This window comes from Meles meles, chromosome 16 (assembly GCF_922984935.1).
Source record: "Meles meles chromosome 16, mMelMel3.1 paternal haplotype, whole genome shotgun sequence".
Taxonomy (NCBI): domain Eukaryota; kingdom Metazoa; phylum Chordata; class Mammalia; order Carnivora; family Mustelidae; genus Meles; species Meles meles.
Window position 1 is genome coordinate 27,981,234 of NC_060081.1, and position 23,104 is coordinate 28,004,337.

At 35.8% G+C, this 23,104-nt stretch overlaps 1 protein-coding gene across 15 annotated transcripts in view; it reads right to left on the minus strand.

Moving 5' to 3' along the window:
* Positions 1–23,104, minus strand: part of TSGA10 (testis specific 10) — a 144,622-nt gene that overhangs the window by 42,500 nt on the left and 79,018 nt on the right. For all 15 annotated transcript variants that reach the window (XR_006815292.1, XM_045980485.1, XM_045980484.1 and 12 more), the window contains one exon: positions 22,916–23,101. Coding sequence is in view for 14 of the 15 variants with exons in the window: in XM_045980485.1 (XP_045836441.1) it covers positions 22,916–23,101 (186 nt within the window). In the remaining variant the exon portion in view is untranslated. The remainder of the gene's footprint in view (positions 1–22,915; positions 23,102–23,104) is intronic.

A 23,104-nucleotide genomic window follows, 5' to 3' on the forward strand; every position in this document is an offset into this window, starting at 1 on the left:
TGAATATATAAAAGAGTATGCAACTATATTATAACAGATTGGGGCTGTGTAAGGGGGGGAGGGAAAGAATAAGAAAACACATTCATTAGTAAGCAGGATATTGTGTTCAATATTCAAATATTCTTAGGACCAAATATTTTTTAGGAGGAGAGTTGTAAATACTAATAATAGACTTTTTAAGATACACATATTACAGATTTAACTATTAAAAGACTAGGTTGAAAATGTATAACTTCCAAACCAATAAGTAGCTAGGGTAGAAAGTGGGTAAAGAAACAAATATATAAAAGATAAAGGAAAGAAAGATAAAAGAATCAGGAAAAGAATAAAGTATAAATACAAAATATAGAAATAATAAACATAAATGAGTCAGCAATTCAAACACAAATGGTAAACTTACTAGTTAATAGAAAGATATTCTCAGATAGAATTTTTAAAAAATTAGAATATATGATGTTTATTAGAGACAGTCGAAAAGGATTAAAAAAAGATATATTATACTTCTGTTTCCAGCCTTGATAGAATAACTGAGACTGAACTTATTCTCCCATATTTAACAAGTGTAAAACTAGGAAGGAAGGAAGGAAAAGGAAAAGAAAGGAAAGGAAATAGGAAGAAGGAAGGAAGGAAGGGAGGGAGGGAAGAAGGAAAGGTGGGGGGATTGCGTCTAGATATTGAACAATAGGCACCACAGGGTTGTGATCTCTGAGAGAAGGAAAACAAACAAGATGAGCACTATGATCATTCCAGCTTTCTGTCAGGAGATGATTTTCTTTCTAGCCTTCAGAGAAGGAAAACAAACAAGATGAGCTCTATGATCATTCCAGCTTTCTGTCAGGAGATGATTTTCTTTCTAGTCTTCAGAGAAAGAAACTTCAGTCAGAGCACAGTTTATTTGCAGAGGAGACAGAAATAAGCATCTGAAATATGTGGGATAGGGTTCCAGAAATGAAGGGTCTACACACACACAAAAAGACAACCAGAAATTTGCCTAGGAGTCTCTTTATGTCTGTTGCTGAATACTAAGCTATGAATATATATTGTGAAACTCCAAAAGGCTAGGAAAGAAAACCAGAGAGCTCTAAAATAACCAAAACCACAGCTGATATACAGTTGGAAAAATTCTATGTTTGAACCTGCCAAAGTGGAGTCCTTAATGAACACGTCAGGTTGGGCATTTAATAGAGAACACAGAAAGGTCACACCATGGTGGTAGGATTAAACTAGTATTACAGAAAAGGCTACTTTAAGCCTGCCCCATTAAAGCTTAAAGACAACCACAAAAGTATCAGTTTATTTGCAAGTAATTTAACAACCTGCCAGAACAAATACAACACACTTAAAAGGAAGGCACAAAGTCTAAAATTCAACAAAGTAACATTCTCAGTCTCCAGAACCCAATTGAAAAAATACCAGACAGGGGCATCTGGGTGGCTCAGTGGGTTAAGCATCTGCCTTCAACTCAGGTTGTGATATCTTGGTCCTGAGATCAAGCCCTGCATTGGGCTCCCTGCTCAGCGGGGTGTCTGCTTCTCACTCTCCCTCTGCCCCTCCCACCACCCCACCCTTGCTCATGGCTCATGCTCTCTCTCAAATAAATAAACAAAATATTTTTTAAAAAATGCCAGATATGTAGGGGCGCCTGGGTGGCTCAGTGGGTTAAAGCCTCTGTCTTCAGCTCGGGTCATAATCCCAGGGTCCTGGGATCGAGCCCCACATTGGGATCTCTGCTCAGCAGGAGTCTGCTTCCCCATCTCTCTCTCTGCCTGCCTCTCTGCCTACTTGTGATCTGTCTGTTAAATAAATAAATAAAATCTTTAAAAAAATTACCAGATATGTAAAGATGTTGAAATGTAACCTATAGCAGGATAAAAATAATATAAGTGGATGCAAATTTGACAAAGATGATGGTAATAGGAAACAGTCAACAAAACTAAGAGACAACCTACAGAAGGGAAAGAGATATTTACAAATGTCTTATCAGATAAAGGGCTAGTATACAAAATCTATAAAGAACTTATCAAACTCAACATGCAAAATAATAATAATTACAATAATAATCCAAGTCAAGTAATGGGCAGATGACATGAACAGACACTGCACCAAAGAAGACATACAAATGACCAACAGACACATGAAAAAATGCTCTACATCACTTGGCATCAGTGAAATACAAATCAAAACTACAGTGAGTTACCACCTCACACCAGTCAGAATGGCTTAAATTAACAAGTCAGGAAAACAACAGCTAGCTGTTGGCAAGGACGTGGAAAAAGGCGAACCCTCTTACACTGTTGATGGGAATGCAAACTGGGGAATAGAACTGCTCTGGAAAACAGTATGGAGTTTCCTCAAAAAGTTAAAAATATCGCTACCCTAAGATTCAGCAATTGCACTATTAGGTATTTACCCAACAAATACAAACATAGTGATCCTAAGGTTCACAGGTACTGCAATGTTTATAGCAGTGATGTCCACAATAGCCAAACTATGGCAAGAGCCCAGATGTCCCTTGGGAGATGAATGGATAAAGAAGATGTGGTGTGTATATACATATACAATGGAATATGACTTGGCCATCAAAAAGAATGAAATCTTGCCATTTTGCAACAACATGGATGGAACCAGAAGGTATTATGCTAAGTGAAATAAGTCAATCAGAGAAAGACAACTCGTATGATTTCACTCATCTGTGAAATTTAAGAAACAAAACAGATGAACATAGGTGAAGGGAGGGGAAGATAAAATAAAATGGAATCAGAGAGAGAGACAAACCATAAGAGACTCTTAACTATAGGAAACAAACTGAAGTAGCAGGAGGGGATATGGGTAGGGGTACGGGGTAACTGGGTGATGGGCATTAAGGAGGGCACTTGATGTAATGAGCACTGAGTTTTATATGCAGCTGATGAATCACTAAGTTCTACTTCTGAAACTAATAATAACACATTATATGTTAATGAATTGATTTTAAGTAAAATGTAAAAAACAGCTATTATCCATGATACAAGAGTCTGAATTACTTCGTTGCCACAAACAACTAGAAAATTTGACAAAATATAGGAAGGAAAACTTGTATTCATACCATGGATAGCAGGTAGTGGAGAATTCTGATCTCTAAGGGAAAGAAAACAAAGTAAATACAGCTCCTGTAGCATCTTGCTTACATACAAACTCTGGACCATGAGGAAAAGGAACCAGTCCAGTTACCTCCATGAGTTCAAAAGACAATTACTAGCTTTCAGGAAGCTGAAGTGTTTAGAATTTGTGGAGCAGAGCACCAGAGAGAGGGAGCTAAGCAAAGACAGAGTTCCAGAAATCTGCACATACATGGGTGAAACTGTGAAGCCAGGCAAAGAACAACTTCCTAGGAAAGAACAATAACCAAGAAAACTGGCCCAGGCAATTCCCACATCTGATATTTGACCAGGGAGTATATCATCATCCGGAGTGGAGACACTTTGATATGTCACTGACTATACAAGGGATTCAGCAGAAAACTAGGAACTCAATAGAAAACTCTATTGAGAATAAGAGATCACACCTTCGTGGTAGGGATAAGCTAGCCCTAGAATAAAGACTATTATAGAGCTATCCTGAAGAGATAAAGTAAAGTCAAGTAACTTAGTTTGGCAAGATAAGATATATCCAACAATTTCAAAATCTAGTTCTCAAGGATATGAAATTAACAATAGCCAGAATACAATCAGCATTTACTAAATGGGGCCAGAAGTAGGAAGATGAGATCTATAATCAAAAGAAAAATCAGTCATGGTGTGCCTAGGTGGATCAGTCAGTTAGGCATCTGCCTTTAGCTTAGGTCATGATTCCAGGGTCCTGGGACCCTGGGGTCAATCTCTGCTCAGCAGAAAGCCTACTTTTCCCTCTCCCTCTGCCTGCTGCTCCCTGTGCTTGTGCTCACTCTCTCTATATCTCTCTCTGATAAATAAATAAAGTCTTAAAAGAAGAGAGAGAGGAAAATCAATCAAAACAGAATAAAATGTGGAAGACATAACGAAATTAGCAAACAAGGACACTGAAATAGCTCTTATAAATGCACTCAATAGGCTCAAGGATTTAAAAGGGAAAATAATGAGGACAAAATGGACTTCTTAAAGATGAAAATATAATCCACAAAGTAAAAATTTCACTGAATGGAATTAATAGCATATTATATATGTCAGAGGAAAAAATCACTAGATTTGAAGACACAAAAATGGCAACAATACAAAATGAAGCAAAAAGAAAAAAAGACCAGAAGAAAAATGTAGTGTTAATGATTTGTGGAACAATATCAAGTATCTAATGTACTTTGAATTGGAGTTCCAGGAAAATATGAGAGAGAGAGAAAGTGAGAAACCAAAAATACTTGAAGAAATAATGGCCAAATATTTTCTGAATTTGATGAAATAATGGAGTATTACAAACACAAGGAAAACAACATAATTCCAACTGTGCAAAGTGCTATTGCTGAAAACCAGTGATAAAGAGAAAAAAATTAAAAATAGACAGAGTAACTCAGGTCATGATCTCAGGGTCGTGAGATCGAGCCCTGTGCTGGGCTGGATCCAGACTCAGTGTGGAGTCTGCTTGAGATTCTTTCTACCTCCTTTTCCCTCTCCCTCTGCTTCTCCCTCTGATAATGTGCTCTCTCTCTAAAATAAATAAAATATTCAAACAATAAAATAAAAATAGCCAGAGTAAACAAAAAGAAAGAAAAAAAGGAATATTTTAGAGAACTAAAGATAAACTTGACTTCAGATTTCTCTCCAGAAACTATATAGGGTATATAAGGCAGAATATAAGGAAAAGAGAAAGAAAGGCAAACCAAGAAAGAGAGACACTTAACTGTAGAGAACTGAAAGTTACCAAAAGGGAGGTGGGGCAGATGGGTTAAATAGGTGATGGGGATTAAGGAGTGTACTTGATGAGCACCAGGTGTCATATAGAAGAACTGAATCTCTATATCATACACCTAAACCTATTACACAGTCTGTTAACTAACTGGAATTTAAATAAAAACTTTAAGAAAAAAGAAACAACAATGCTAAAATGCTAAAAAAAAAAATTCTACCAACTTAGAATTCTCAATTCTCTATCCAGCAAATATCTTCTTCAGGAATGAAGGTGAAATAAACACTTTTTAATGCAAATAAGACCTGAGTTTGATGTCAACAGACTTCAAGAAATGTTTAAAGGAAATTCTTCTAGCAAAAAGAAAATAATACTAGATGAAAACTTGAATCCAACCAAAGGAATGAAAAGCATAAAAAATAGTAAATATGTGGGTGAATTTTAAAAAGCCATTCATTCATCATATATTTTAATTTCTTTAAAGTGAAATAATGGGGGCGCCTGGGTGGCTCAGTGGATTAAGCCGCTGCCTTCGGCTCAGGTCATGATCTCAGGGTCCTGGTATCGAGCCCCGCATTGGGCTCTCTGCTCCGCGGGGAGCCTGCTTTCCTCCTCCTTCTCTCTGCCTGCCTCTCTGCCTACTTGTGATCTCTCTCTCTGTCAAATAAATAAATAAAATCTTTTAAAAAAATAAAGTGAAATAATGAACTTAAAGTGAAAATAACAAAAACACTATGGAGTACACAATAGATGAAGAAGTAGGATAGATGAAGAAGTAGGATAAATGATGGCAGGGAAGAAATAGGGAAGAAATAAAAGTGTACTATGTAGTAATATGTTATTTGAAGACAGACTATGACAATCAAAAATGCATGATATATACTCTTAGAGTAATAAATAAAACAAAAAATGATGTATAGTTTATATGAACATAATAGAGATAGAATGGAATATTTAAAGTTCCCTATAAATGAAGGCAGGCAAGATGATTCAGGCACAAAATACCCTGGAACACTCCAGGGCCATACCTGCATTGGCTCCAAAAACCTTGACAATGTGCCCCAACTATGGAGCACCCAAGAACTTTCCAACTTGCACCTACTTCAGGTTGAGCCATCATATCATAATGTCCTCTGTTTAGAGAGCTCTGAGTCTCCCTCAGACTTGAAGCCACTTCAACTTCAGCTGTCCTGCTAGAGAGCCCTCTGTGTAGGGAACCCAGGACCTCTCAGGTATCCACCCACCTCAGCTTCTGCTGTTCAATCAAGATGCCCTCTGTGCAGAGAATCCAAGGACAGCCCCAACCCATGCCCACTTTAGCTCCATCCATCCCATCAGTCTCAGCACTGAGTGTCCCAGATCCCCCACCCATTCAGCCACAGCTCCAGCCAGCCAGAAAAATTCACCAGGCACAGTCTACACAGAGAAAGATCACACACAAGAACATTCCATCAAGTTTATGAAAAATAACTATTCTGCCTAATTCATACAAACAAACACAGAAAGGCAAGGAAAATTAAGACAGAGGAATATGCTCCAGATAAAAGAAAGAGATAAAACCTTAAAAAAAGAACAAAATGATATGGGAGATAACCAATCTATCTGATAAAAAGATCAAAGTAATGATCATAAACATACTCACTGGATGAGAGAGAAGACTGGATGAACTCAGTAAGAACTTCAGCAAAGAAACCCAAAATATAAAAAAGAACCAATTAGTGTTGAAAAATACAATAATCAAAATGAAATACACTAGAAGGAATTAACAATAGAATTGAGGGCACAGAAGAATGAATCAGTAATGTGGAAGACAAGGTAATGGAAAGCACCCAAGCAAAACAGAAAAAAAAATTAAAAATAAAGATAGGGGTGCCTGGGTGGCTCAGTGGATTAAGTCTCTGCCTTCAGCTCAGGTCATGATCTCAGGGTCCTGGGATCAAGCCCTGCATTGGGCTCTCTGCTCAGCAGGCAGCCTGCTTCCCGCCCCCCCCCCCCCACCGCCTGCCTCTCTGCCTGCTTGTGATCTCTGTCAAATAAATAAATAAAATCTTTTAAAAAAATGAATATAGGTTAAAGGATCTCTTAGACAACATCAGGTGAACAAATAATCCCATTATAGGGATTCCAGAGGGAATGAGAGGAAGATAAGGGTAGAAAGCTTTTTACAAGAAATAATAGCTGAAAACTTGCCTAACTTTGGGAAGGAAATAGACATCCAAGTTCAGGAATCACAGAGAGTTCCAAACAACATGAATCTAAGGAGGTTCACATCACGACATAGTTAAAATGTCAAAGATAAAAGATAAAAAATTTTAAAAGCAGCAAGAGAGAACCAATTAGTTATATACAAGGCAAACCGCATGGCATTACCAGCTGATTTTTCAGCAGAAACTGCAGAAGAGAGAGGAATGATATATTCAAAATGCCAAAAGGAAAAAAACAAAACAAAACAAAACAAAAAACCTACAACAAAGAACTCTCTACCCAGCAAGGTTATCATTCAGAATTGAAGGAGGGATAAAGAGTTTCTGAATCCCACCTGGTCATGGTGGATAATCTTTTTAATGTGCTGCTGGATCCTGTTTGCTAGGATCTTGTTGAGAATCTTAGCATCCATATTCATCAGTGATATTGGTCTGAAATTCCCCTTTTTGGTAGGGTCTTTGCCTGGTTTGGGGATCAGGGTAATGCTGGCTTCATAAAAAGAGTCTGGAAGTTTTCCTTCTGCTTCAATTTTTTGAAACAGCTTCAGAACTGGTCTTATTTCTTCTTTGAAAGTTTGGTAGAATTCCCCAGGGAATCCGTCAGGTCCTGGGCTCTTGTTTATTTGGGAGGTTTTTGATCACTGCTTCAATCTCGTTACTAGATATCGGTCTATTCAGGTTGTCAAATTTCTTCCTGGTTCAATTTTGGGAGTTTATAGTTTTCCAGGAATGCATCCTTTTCATCTAGGTTGCTTAGCTTATTGGCATATAACTGTTGGCAATAATTTCTGATGATTGTTTCTATTTCCTTGGTGTTAGTTGTGATCTCTCCCTTTTCATTCATAATTTTATTAATTTGGGCTTTCTCTCTTTCCTTTTGGATTCGTGTGGCCAATGGTTTATCGATCTTATTCTTTCAAAAACCAGCTTCTAGTTTCATTGATACGTTCTACTGTATCTCTGGTTTCTACCTAATTGATCTGTGTTCTAATCTTGATTATTTCCCTTCTTGTGGGTGGAGTTGGTTTGATTTGTTGTTGATTCTCCAGCTCTTTAAGGTGTAGAGACAGCTGGTGTATTCTGGGTTTTTCAATTTTTTTTGAGGGAGGCTTGGATGGCTATGTATTCCCCCTTAGAACTCCTTTTGCTGTATCCCACAGGTTTTGGACCAAAGTGTCTTCCTTCTCATTGGTTTCCATGAATTGTTTAAGTTCTTCTTTGATCTCCTGGTTGATCCAAGCATTCTTAAGCAAGGTGGTCTTTAGCTTCCAGGTGTTTGAGTTCCTTCCAAACTTTTCCTTGTGATTGAACTCCAGTTTCAAAGCATTGTGATCTGAGAATAGGCAGGGAATAATGTCAATCTTTTGGTATCAGTTGAGTCCTGCTTTGTGACCGAGTATGTGGTCTATTCTGGAGAAGGTTCCATGTGCACTTGAGAAGAATGAGTATTCTGTTGTTTTAGGGTGGAATGTTCTGTATATGTCTATGAGGTCCATCTGGTCCAATGCTTCATTCAATGCTCTTATTTCTTTACTGATTTTCTGCTTCGATGATCTGTCTATTACTGAGAGAGGCATGTTAAGATCTCCTACTATTAATGTATTCATATCAATATGACTCTTAATCTTGATTAATAGTTTTCTTATGTAATTTGCTACTCCCATATTGGGGGCGTAGATATTTACAATTGTTAGATCATCTTGGTGGATAGTCCCTTTCAGAATTATGTAGTGTCCTTCTGTATCTCTGACTACAGTCTTTAGTTTAAAATCTAATTTATCTGTTATGAGAATCACTACCCTGGCCTTCTTTTGAGGCCCATTGGCATGAAAGATGCTTCTCCATCCCTTCACTTTCAGTCTGGGTGTACCTTTAGGTTCAAAATGTGGGATTCATCCCTGGGTTACAAGAATGGTTCAACATTCGCAAATCAACCAATGTGATAGAACAAATCAATAAGAGAAGAGAGAAGAACCACATGGTCCTCTCAGTTGATGCAGAAAAAGCATTTGACAAAATCCAGCATCCATTCCTGATTAAAACGTTTCGAAGTACAGGGATAGAGGGAACATTCCTGAACTTCATAAAATCTATCTATGAAAGACCCACAGCAAATATCATCCTCAATGGGAAAAAGCTTGCAGCCTTCCCATTGAGATCAGGAACACGACAAGGATGCCCACTCTCACCCCTCTTGTTCAACATAGTATTAGAAGTCCTAGCAATGGCAATCAGACAACAAAGAGAAATAAAAGGTATCCAAATTGGCAAGGAAGAAGTCAAACTCTCTCTCTTCACAGATGACATGATACTTTATATGGAAAACCCAAAAGACTCCACCCCCAAACTACTAGAACTCATACAGCAATTCAGTAATGTGGTAGGATACAAAATCAATGTACAGAAATCAGTGGCTTTCTTATACACTAACAATGAAAATACAGAAAGGGAAATTAGAGAATTGATTCCATTTACTAGAGCACCAAGAACCATAAGATACCTGGGAATAAACCTAACCAAAGAGGTAAAGGATCTGTACTCGAGGAACTACAGAATAGTCATGAAAGAAATTGAAGAAGACACAAAAAGATGCAAGACCATTCCATGATCTTGGATTGGAAGAATAAACATTGCTAAAATGTCTATACTGCCTAGAGCAATCTATACTTTTAATGCCATTTTGATCAAAATTCCACCATTTTTCAAAGAGCTGGAGCAAATAATCCTAAAATTTGTATGGAATCAGAAGAGACCCCAAATTGCTAAGGAAATTTTGAAAAACAAAAACAAAACTATGGGCATCACGTTACCTGATTTCAAGCTTTACTACAAAGCTGTCATCACCAAGACAGCGTGGTATTGGCATAAAAACAAACACACAGACCAGTGGAACAGAGTGGAGAGCCCAGATATGGACCCTCAACTCTATGGTCAAATAATCTTCGACAAAACAGGAAAAAATATACAGTGTAAAAAAGACAGTCTCTTCAATAAATGGTGCTGGGAAAACTGGACAGCTATGTGTAGAAGAATGAAACTCGACCATTCTCTTACACCGTACACAAAGATAAACTCGAAATGGATAAAAGACCTCAACGTGAGACAGGAATCCATCAGAATCCTAGAGGAGAACATAGGCAGTAACCTCTTTGATATCAGCCACAGCAAGTTCTTTCAAGATATGTCTCCAAAGGCAAAGGAAACAAAAGCAAAAATGAACTTTTGGGACTTCATCAAGATCAAAAGCTTCTGCACAGCAAAGGAAACAGTCAACAAAACAAAGAGGCAACCCACGGAATGGGAGAAGATATTTGCAAATGACAGTACAGACAAAAGGTTGATATCCAGGATCTATAAAGAACTTCTCAAACTCAACACACACAAAACAGATAATCATATCAAAAAATGGGCAGAAGATATGAACAGACACTTCTCCAATGAAGACATACAAATGACTATCAGACACATGAAAAAATGTTCATCATCACTAGCCATCAGGGAGATTCAAATTAAAACCACATTGAGATATCACCTGACACCTGTTAGAATGGCCCAAATTAGCAAGACATCCTTGGAGAGGATGTGGAGAAAGGGGAACCCTCTTACACTGTTGGTGGGAATGCAAGTTGGTGCAGCCACTTTGGAAAACAGTGTGGAGATTCCTTGAGAAATTAAAAATAGAGCTTCCCTATGGCCCTGCAATTGCACTACTGGGTATTTACCCCAAAGATACAGATGTAGTGAAAAGAAGGGCCATCTTTCCCCCCAATGTTCATAGCAGCAATGGCCACAGTCGCCAATCTGTGGAAAGAACCAAGATACCCTTCAATGGATGAATGGATAAGGAAAATGTGGTCCATATATACTATGGATTATTATGCCCATCAGAAAGGATGAATACCCAACTTTTATAGCAGCATGGACAGGACTGGAAGAGAATATGATGAGTGAAATAAGTCAAGCAGAGAGAGTCAATTATCATATGGTTTTGCTTATTTGTGGAGCATAAGGAATAACACGGAGGACATGGGGAGCTGGAGGGGAGAAGGGAGTTGGGGGAAATTGGAGGGGGAGACAAACTATGAGAGACTGTGGACTCTGAGAAACAATCTGAGGGTTTTGGAGGGGAAGGGGGTGGGAGGTTGGGTGAACCTGGTGGTGGGTATTATGGAGGGCACGTATTGCATGGAGCACTGGGTATGTTGCATAAACAATGAACTGTGGAACAATGAAAAGAAATTTAAAAAAATAAAGGCAAAAAAAGGCCATAATTAAACCAGGTGGTGGGTAATAGGGAGGGCACGTATTGCATGGAGCACTGGGTGTTGTGCAAAAACAATGAATACTGTTATGCTGAAAAAAATAAATAAATAAATGGGGAAAAAAAGCCATAATTATAAGAAAATTATGAAAGGAAAAAATTTCATGAGTAAAAGCAAATATACAGTAAGGTTAATAGATCAGTCACTTATAAAGCTAGTATGAAGGTTAAAAGGCAAAAGAAGTAAAATCAATTATATCTTAAAAAATTAGTTAAGGAAACTGACAAAATAAAAATATGTAAAACATGACAACAAATTCATAATATATGAATATGGAAGGAAGGAGAGATTAAAAAAAGTTCTTTTAGAATGCATTAGAAGTTAAGTGACCATCAATTTAATACAGACTATTATATACTTACAGTGTTATATAGAACTTCATGGTAACCACAAACCAAAAACCTATAATAAATACATGAAGGGATAAAGGAAAGGAAAGATAAGCATAATACCAATCACAAGGAAAAGGAGTGAAAGAAGAAGAAACAGACAAGAACTACAAAACAACAAGAAAACAATGAACAAAATAGGAGTAAGTACATACCTATCAATAATTACTTTAAATGTAAATGGTCTGAGTGCTCCAATCAAAAGACAATATTAACAGTAATAACCTGGTTAACATACCTCATTAATCTGTAAGGCAGATAAACAAAATCTGACAATGACGTAATTCCAGACAAATCCCCATGATACAGATACAAAGATCCACAACAAAATATTATAATTTAACAATTTCTTTAAAATGTTAGCAATCTAGTCATTTATTTTAAAATACTAGCAATATAAAAATTTATTTAAAAAGCAATATATCATGAACAACTGGTATTTATTCCAGGAATAGATTTTTTAAAATCAATCAATGTAGTAACCATTTTAACTGGCAAAAAAATTTTTTAAAAAGGTATGACCATCTCAGTAGCTGTAGAAAAGGTATTTGATGACATTCTATACCCATTCATGATAAGAAACTCTAAAAAAATTTAAAAGAGGTCTTCAACCTGATCAAACATTTCTACAAGAACATATAGCTAATATCATATTCACAAAAGAAACACTGAATCCTTTTCTCTTAAAATGACAAATGAGGCAAAGATATCCACTCTCACCACTTTTATTCTACACCAGACAGAAATAAAAAGCATTCAGATTGGGAAAGAAGTTAAACTAACTATATATGCAAAGGACATGATTGCTTATGTAGGAAATCCTTTAAAAATCTACCAAAAATAACCCTACTAGAACTAAAAAAATTAAAATCTGGCAATACTACAGAATAAAAGACAACAAAATTCTTTCCTATTCCTGTGTACAGGCTACCAAACACTGAAATACAAAATTAAGGAATAACATATCATTTACAATGGTACTTTAAAGACCCATAAGATAATAGGATAATAAAATATATATGATATCTATACACTGAAAAGTATAAAACATGTGGATACACTATATGTACGTACTGGAAGACTCAGTATCATTAAGATCTCCACTCTCCCCATATTGATCTGTATATTCAATACCATGCTATCAAACTCCAAGTAGGTAGGTTTTTTCTATAGAAAATGACTCATTCTAAGATGTATATGAAAATGAAGAGGCTCCATAGCAGCCAACATTCTGAAAAAGAACACATTTGGAGGACTCATACTAACTAATTTCAAGACTTACTATAAAGTTACATGAAAAAAGATTCTATGATACTGGCTAAGAATGGACATTGTATATCCATGAGACAGAAGAGTTCAGAAATAGATCTATACATACAGGATCATTTTATTTTTGCTAAAAGTTCTAAAATAATTCAGTGGTGAAAGGACAGTCTTTGACAAATGGTGCTGGAAGACTTCAAATTCATGTGATGAAAAAAAATAAACATTGACCATTATTTTCCATCATACATAACTATTAATTCAAAATTTATCATAGACCAAAACATAAAAGTGTAAGATTTCCAGAAGAAACATAAAAGAAAGCCTATGCATCTTGGTTTATGCAAAGATTCATTAGATAGGACACAGAACTATAAAGTATGGGGAAAAAACTGGTAAACTGGACTTCATAAAAAATTTAAAACTTTTATCTTGGAATACTACATCAAAACCTAATGATGCATTACATGGTGACCAACATAACACAATAAAAATTTTAAAATATTTAAACTTTTGCTAAAGATCTAAAATAAAAAGGCAAGCCAATGACAGGGAGAAAATACATGTATCTTACAAAGGAACATCTAAAGTGTTCAAAAAAAATTCTTACAACTTTGGTAACAAGAACCCCAATAAAAAGATCAGCAACAGATCTGAACAGATACTTCACAAAAGATAATTTCATGATCAATAAGAATGTGGACAGCTGCTCAATAACATTAGTCAAAAAGGAAATGCAAACTAAAACTACAGTGTGATAGCTGTACATGTCTATTACCAACACATGTGTTTTGAAAGGTATAGAACCACTGGAACTCTCATTCAAGTCAAGTGGGAGTGTAAAGTGATATAATTTGGAAAATAGTTTGTCAATCTCATACAAAATTAAACACACTTATCATATGATCCAGAAATTTCACTGCTAGTTGTTTATCCAAGAGAAATGAAAACCTATGTACAAAGACTCACATGTGATGTTCATAGCAATTTTATTCATAATGGCCCAAAACTATAACTTGTTATGGACTAAATTTTGCCCCCTCAAAATGCAGCTGTTGAAACCCTAACCACCCAATGTGAATGTATTTGGAGACAGGGCTTTAAGAAGGTAATTAAGACTATGAAGTCATAAGAATGGGGCCAAGATGACTGGTAAACTTATAAGAACAGAGAGTCATCAGGGATGTACATGCACAGAAGAAAGGCACTGTGAGGACACTAGAATAAGGTGGCCATCTGCAGACCAAGTTGAGAGGCCTCAGAAGAAAGTTAAACTGCCAGCACCTTGATCTTGGACTTCCAGACTCCGGAAATAAGAGAATATAAATTTCTAATTTCTATTCTTTAAGCCACCCAATATGTGATAGTTTGTTATGTCACCCCGAGCAGACTAATGCACAAATTAAATGTCTATCAAAAAGTGCATAAAGATAAACTCGAAATGGATTAAAAGACCTCAGTGTGAGACAGGAATCCATCAGAATCCTAGAGGAGAACATAGGCAGTAACCTCTTCGATATCAGCCACAGCAACTTCTTTTAAGATATGTCTCCAAAGGCAAAGGAAACAAAAGCAAAAATGAACTTTTGGGACTTCATCAAGATCAAAAGCTTCTGCACAGCAAAGGAAACAGTCAACAAAACAAAGAGGCAACCCACGGAATGGGAGAAGATATTTGCAAATGACAGTACAGACAAAAGGTTGATATCCAGGATCTATAAAGAACTTCTCAAACTCAACACACACAAAACAGATAATCATATCAAAAAATGGGCAGAAGATATGAACAGACACTTCTCCAATGAAGACATACAAATGGCTCTCAGACACATGAAAAAATGTTCATCATCACTAGCCATCAGGGAGATTCAAATTAAAATCACATTGAGATACCACCTGACACCAGTTAGAATGGCCAAAATTAGCAAGACAGGAAACAACGTGTGTTGGAGAGGATGTGGAGAAAGGGGAACCCTCTTACACTGTTGGTGGGAATGCAAATTGGTGCAGCCACTTTGGAGAATAGTGCGGAGATTCCTCAAGAAATTAAAAACAGAGCTTCCCTATGACCCTGCAATTGCACTGCTGGGCATTTACCCCAAAGATACAGATGTAGTGAAAAGAAGGGCCATCTGTACCCCAATGTTCATAGCAGCAATGGCCACGGTCGCCGAACTGTGGAAAGAACCAAGATGCCCTTCAATGGACGAATGGATAAGGAAGATGTGGTCCATATACACGATGGAGTATTATGCCTCCATCAGAAAGGAGAATACGCAACTTTTGTAGCAACATGGATGGGACTGGAAGAGATTATGCTGAGTGAAATAAGTCAAGCAGAGACAGTCAATTATCATATGGTTTCACTTATTGGTGGAGCATAACAAATGACATGGGGGACATGGGGAGATGGAGAGGAGAAGGGAGTTGAGGGAAGTTGGAAGGGGAGATGAACCATGAGAGACTGTGGACTCTGAAAAACAACCTGAGGGTTTTGAAGGGGTGGGGGGTGGGAGGTTGGGAGAACCAGGTGGTGGGTAATAGGGAGGGCACGTATTGCATGGTGCACTGGGTGTGGTGCAAAAACAATGAATGCTGTTACGCTGAAAAGAAATTTTTTAAAAAAGTGCATAAACAAATTGTGAGATAGCTATACAATGGAATACTACACAATAATATGAACGAATAATGAACTAACACACAACAACATGCATGAACTTCAAAATCATTATGTTGAGAGAGCAAAGTCAAGATTCAAATGAATACTTACTACCTGATTTCATGTATATAAAATTCTAGAGAGAGCAAATCAGTAATAGGGACAGGAGGCAAATCAGTAGTTGCCTAGGGATTAGGATGGATGGACTGCAAAATGGCTTGAAGGAAGATTAGGGAGGTAATGGGATATTTTAGGACTTGATTATACTGATGATTGTGAAAATGTATTCATTTGTCAAAAGCCATCATATCACACTTTAAATTGCTTTTTATTGCATGTAAACTATACTTCAATGTAGTTTTTTAAACAATTTTATTTATTTCTTTATTTGAGAGAGAGAAAGCAAGCTAGAGCATGAGTGGTGGGGAGGGCAGAGGGAGAGGGAGAAGCAGACTCCCTGCTGAGCAGGAAGCCCTGGGATCATGACCTGAGCTAAAGGCAGATGCTTAACCTACTGAGCCACCCAGGCATCCCTACTTCAATACACGTGATTAGAAATTAGATAACTAAGCCTGGGTGGCTTAGTTGTTGAGTCTGCCTTTGGGCTCAGGTCATAATACCAGGGTCCTGGGGTCACGCCTCACATCTGACTCCCTACTCAGCAGGAGCCTACTTCTCCCTCTCCCATTCCTCCTAATTCTGTTCTCTTGCTCTCTCTCTTTCTGACAAAAAAAATAAATAAAATCTTTAAAAAAAGAAGTTAGATATCCAGCAGTTTGTGAACAATAAACAAACTAGATAGCTATATTAATATATAAAACACAATTTTAAGCAGAGAGTATTATTCAGGTAACTCACTACACATTTACATTTTCATCATAAATATATAAAATGCTGAGCAAACAGCAGTCTTAAAAATACAGCAAAATCAGTTATCATTCAGAGAAAAATAGACAAATCCACAATTACAGGATAATCTTAACACATTTCTTTCAGTAACTGAAAGATAAAGAATACAAACTTGGTAAGGATTTGTAAGAAGTGAATGACACTATTAATAAGTCTAAGCACATATATATATAAATCTATACAACATACATACATTCCCCCAAAATAAGTTCATTCACATGCTTTTCAGGCTCATGCAGAGTATTATCAAATATTAATTATGTACTCTACCACTAAGCAAGTTTTAACAGATATCAAAGAATGAATATCATACAAGCCCTTTTATTTCATCATAATGTACAACAAAACTGGAAATCAAACAAAATAACCTCAATTCTCCTATACATTGGAAATTTTAAAAATAACTTCAGTGATCATAATTATTTTGAATGTAAATGGATTAACCGCTCCAATCAAAAGACATGGGATGTCGGAATGGATAAAATATCAAGACCCATCTATATGCTGCCTACAAGAGACTCATTTTAGACCTAAAGACATCTGCAGAGAAAAAGTGAGAGAATGGGGAAATATTTATCACGCAGATGGATGTCAAAAGAAAGATGGAGTAGTTATACTTATCTTAGACGAACTAGACTTTAAAACAAAAAGTATAAAAAGAAACATAAGAGGGCATTATGTAACCATACAGGGGACAATCCAACAAGAAAATTTTTATTTTATTTATTTAATTAAATTAATTAATTAATTTATTTATTTAATTTATTTAATAATGTAAATATTTATACACCCAACATGGAAGCATCCAAATATATAAAACAATTAATAACAAACATAAAGGATTAAAATTTTAATAACATAATAATATTAGGGACTTTAACACCCCATTTACAACAATGGACAGATCATCAAACCGAAAATAAACAAAGAAACAATGGCTTTGAATGATACACTGGACCACATGGACTTAACAGACATATTGAGAGCATTTCATCCTAAAGCAGCAGAATATACATTCTTTTCAAGTGCAAATGGAACATTCTCCAGAACAGATCACATATTAGGTCATAATAAGCCTCAACAAATACAAAAGATGAAAATCATATCATGCACCTTTCTGACCAAAACACTATGAAACTAGATGTCAACCACAAGAAAAAATTTGGAAAAACCATATATACATAGATGTTTAAAAATATGCTACTAAACAACTAATGAGTTAACCAGGAATTCAAAGAAAATTTAAAAATACATGCAAACAAATGAAAATGAAAACACATTATTCCAAAACCTTTGGGATGCAGCAAAAGCCTTCCTATGAGGGAAATATATAGCAATACAGGCCTACCTCAAGAAGCAAGAAAAATCTCAGATACACACCTAACGTTACACCTAAAGGAGCTAGAAAAAGAACAAGAAATGAAGCAAAGATAGCAGAAGGAAGGAAATAATAAAAATATGAGCAGAAATAAATCATATAGGAAATTCTTAAAAAACAATAGAACAGATTAATGTAATCAGGGTCCAGTTGTTTGAAAAAATTAATAAAATTGTAAAACTCTGGCCAGACTTATCACAAAGAAAAGATAAAGGACCCAAATGAATAAAATCACAAATGAGAGCGGAGAAATAACAATCAACACCACAGAAATAAAATTAAAAGAAAATATAATGAAAAACTATATGCCAACAAATTGAACAACCTGAAAGAAATGGTAAATTCCTATAAATATATAAACTACCAAAATGAAACAGGAAAAAATAGAAAACTTGAACAGACCAAAAAACAGCAAAGAAATTGGATCAGAAATAAAAAAAAAACTCCCAACAAACAAAAGTGCAGGGCCAGATGACTTCACAGGTGAATTCTACCAAACATTTAAAGAAGACTTAATATCTATTCTTCTCAAACTACTCCAAAAAAAAAAAAAAAAAAAGGAACGGAAAAAAAAGAAACTTCCAAATTCATTCTGTGAGGCCAGCAGTACCCTAATACAAAGTCAGATAAAGACTCCACTAAAAAAGAGAAGTACAGGAGTGTGTGGTTCAGTCAGTGGAGAGAGAGACTTTTGTTCTCAGGGTCATGAATTCAAGTACCACATAGCATAGAGATTACTAAAAAATAAATAAAAACTTTAATAAAAAGAGATAACTACAGGTCAATATCCCTGATGAGCCTGGATACATATTGGCAAATACTGAATCTAATAACTTACTAAAAAAATCATTCACCATGATCAAGTCTGATGTATTCCTGGGTTGCCAGGGAGGTTCAATATGCAAAACAATCAGTGTGTTATACCACATTAATAATAAAAAGGATAAGAACCATATGATCACTTCAATAGATGCAGAAAAAGCATTTGACAAAGTACAACATTGATTCATGACAAAAATCCTCGACAAAATAGGTTTAGACAGAACATACCTCAGCATAATAAAAGCCATATACAAAAAACAAAAACAGAAACAGAAAAAACACAGCTAATATCCTCAATGGAGAAAATCTGAGAGCTTTTCCTCTATGGTCAGGAAAAAAGACAAGGATGTCCACTCATACCACTGTTATTTAACATAATACTGGAAGTACTAGCCACAGCAATCAAACAACAAAAATAAATAAAAGGCATCCAAATTGGCAAGGAAGAAGTCAAACTTTCACAATCTCCAGATGACATGATACTCTATATAAAAAACTTGAAAGACTCCATCAAAGAACTGCCAGATGGGCATTAAAGAGGACACATGATATGATGAGCAATGGATGCTATACTGAACTAATGAATCACTGAACACTGTATCAAAAACTAATGCTGTACTATACATTGGCTAATTGAATTTAAATTCAAAAAAGGGGAAAAAAACCACTAGAACTGATATACAAATTCAGTAAGGTCACAGGACACAAAAATCAACATACAGAAATCTGTTGTATTTCTATACACAAACAAAGAAGCCACAGAAAGAAAAATAAAGGAATCAATCCCATTTACAAATGCACCAAAACCTAGGAATAAACCTAACCAAAGAGATGAAAGACCTGTACTCTGAAAACTATGAAACACCAATGAAGGAAATTGAAGATGACAGAAAGAAATGGAAGGACATGCTATGCCCATGGATTAGAAGAACAAATATTGTTAAAATATCTGTGTTACCCAAAGCAACCTATGCATTTAATGCAATCCCTATCAAAATACCACCAGCATTTTTCACAGAGCTAGAACAATCCTAAATTTGTATGAAACCACAGAAGACCCTGACTAGCCAGAGGAATGTTGAAAAAGAAAACCAAAGCTGGAGGCATCACAATTCCAGATTTCAAGTTACACTACAAAGCTGTTGTGATCAAAACAGGATGGTAATAACACAAAAATAGGCAAATCAATAGAACAGAATAGAAAACGTAGAAATTAACCACAGCTATGTGGTCAATTAATACTGAACAAAGCAGGAAAGAATATCCAATTGAAAAAAAGAGTCTCTTCAACAAATAGGGAAAAGTGGACAGCAACATGGTAAAAAATGAAATCAGGACATTCTCTTACACCAAACATAAAGATAAATTCAAAATGGATTTAAGACCTAAATATGAGACCTGAAACCATAAAAAGGTTTTAGAGAGGAGAACACAGGCAGCAACTTCTCTGCCATGTGTCATAGCAATTTCTTTCTAGATAGGCAAGAGAAACAAAAGCAAAAATAAACTATTGGAATTTCATCAAAATAAAAAGCACAGCAAAGGAAACAATCAACAAAACTAAAAGGGCAACTTATGGAATGGGAGAGGACACTTACAAATGACATTAACAATAAAGGATTAGTATCCAAAATATATAAAGAACTTATAAAACTCGACACCCCCAAAATAAATAATCCAATTAAAAAGGAGCAGAAGACATGAATAGGTATATTTCCAAAGAAGACCCACAGACAGCCAACAGACACATGAATAGATGCTCAACATTACTCATTATCAGAGAAATACAAATCAAAATTACAATGAGATATCACCTCAAACCTATCAAAATGTCTAGAAACAACACAAGAAACAACAAGTGTAGGCAAAGATGTAGAGAAAGGGAAAATCTCTTGCACTGTTGGTGGGAATGCAAGCTGGTGAAGCCACTCTGGAAAACAGTACAGAGTTTCCTCAAAAAGTTAAAAATAGAGCTACCCTATGATCCAGTAATTTCACTACTGGGTATTTGCCCAAAGAATACAAAAATACTAATTCAAAGGATACATACGCCCCAATGTTTATAGCAGCATTATCTAATATAGCCAAATTATGGATATAGCCCACATTTCCTCTGGCTGATGAATAGATAAAGATGTAGAATAGGGGTGCCTAGGTGGCTTAGTAGGTTAAGTGTCTGCCTTCAGCTCAGGTCATGATCTCAAGGACCAGGGAGGGAGCCCTGCTCTGGGCTCCCTGCTCAGTGGGGTCTGCTTCTCCCTCTGCCTCTCCCCCACCCCCACTCATGCTTACACACACTCAAATAAATAAATAAAATCTTCAAAAAAATTTCGGGGGAGAGGCGCCTGGGTGACTCAGATAGTTAAGCATCTGCCTTCAGCTCAGGTCATGATCCTGGGGTCCTGGGATCAAGTCCCACATTGGGCTCCCTGATTCTCCGGGAGCCTGCTTCTCCCTCTGCCTCTGCCTCTCTCTCCATCTCTCATGAATAAATAAATAAAATCTTTTTTAAAAAATGGGGGGAACATTAATCCCAGATATTAAGACTTAACATAAAACTATAGAAGCTCCAAGGATTTATTGCTAGAAAACAGATAAAATGACCAACGGAGCAGAACAAATGGGAATAAAGTAGACAAAGTAGACTTATAATTCAGTGAAGAAAGGATGGTAGATATCCATCCACAAAAACAAAAATTACATCTCTATTTCAAACCATACACAATTCAATCTCAAATGGATTAAATATCTAAATGTGAAGGGCAAAATTTCACATACTTTTAGAATTTTAGAAAAACTTTTAAAATATAAGAAAATATCTTTCTGGTCTTGGGATAGTAAAGGATTTCTTAGAGAAGACATAAAAACATAAACCATATGGGAAAAGACTGACGATAATTCTGACAGCATCAGAATTTAAAACTTCTGTTTATCTTGCAAGCACAGTGAAAAAACATGCCACAGAGAGAGAATAATCATGGTGTCTTTAAAAGGAATATTATCAAGAATATATAGGTAATTCCTATACATCAATATGAAAAAGATAAGTAACCCAATAGAAAAATGGGCAAAAGTTTACAAAAATGCATTCAAGGGAGAATCAAGAGAAAATTTATAGAGGAGGAATTCTGAATGGCCAAGAAAGATGAAAAGATCCTCAATTTCATTTTTAATCAAGGAAAAAGAAAACAGACTATAAAGGAAAAAAAACAAGAATCTGAACACAAGTACTGATTAATAACAATTCCATGATTTCCAGTGAAAGGGTAAAACTTTGGGAGAGCACTTTGACAATACTTAGAAGAGTTAAAACTGTCCATATCTTGGATCCAGGTATTCCACTTCCAGGCATTAACCCAGAGAAATATACACCCAAGGAGAAATGTAAAAGAATGTTTGCTGCAGCATTTTATTATAGAAAATGTGAAGACAATTAAATTTCCTTTAATATCGGAATGAATTTTAAAAATAAAATATTTATACAATGACTACAGATACAACTGTTTGGATATATACTGTAGGTATCAAAATGGATAAATTTCAAAATTATAATATGGAACAAAAAAGGCAAAATGCAAATGGATATCTAGAGTATAACTTAAAAACTTAAATCACACAAAACAACATTATACATAACGCATGGGTAATAAATATGCAGAAAAAGTATAAACACATACAAAAGAGCAACACAACTGATGAAAGTTATCCACGCCAACCATTAGGGAGAGAGGTGGTGAAAGGAAAAATTGTTGTATCCGTAATACTTTGTTTTGTTTTGTTTCACAAAAAGAGAGTCTTGAAGGAACTTGGAAAAATGTTAGCATCCTTCAACTAGGGATATGGGTATATGCGTGCTATTTATATTACCTTTTTTTTTTTTAACTTTCTTAGTATGTTTGAAATAATTCCTAATTTTTAAAAATGCTGGATTATTCCAGTTGTAGGGAAGTTAACAGATTAAAGCAGAACCAGAGTGGATATAGGAGAACAGTTAGTCTACAATTCACAGTATATTTAAATAATTTAAATGTTTATTTATATATTTATAGAATATCAAACAAAACTCTTTTAACGCTGATGCAGAATGTCCTACAAGTATATTTCCCCAAACTTACCTGCTCAACCTCTCTGTTGAGAGAATCTACTTTTTCTTTTAATCTGTTACCCTCTGCCTCAGCAGTGATAAGTTCTAATTTGAGAGTATTGTTATCTGCTTCTGCTTGACGGGCCTTATTTTCCCAGTTTTCAGCATCTTCATTGGCTTTTCGGAGTTGGTCCATCATTTGCCGGTTCTCAGATTCCTA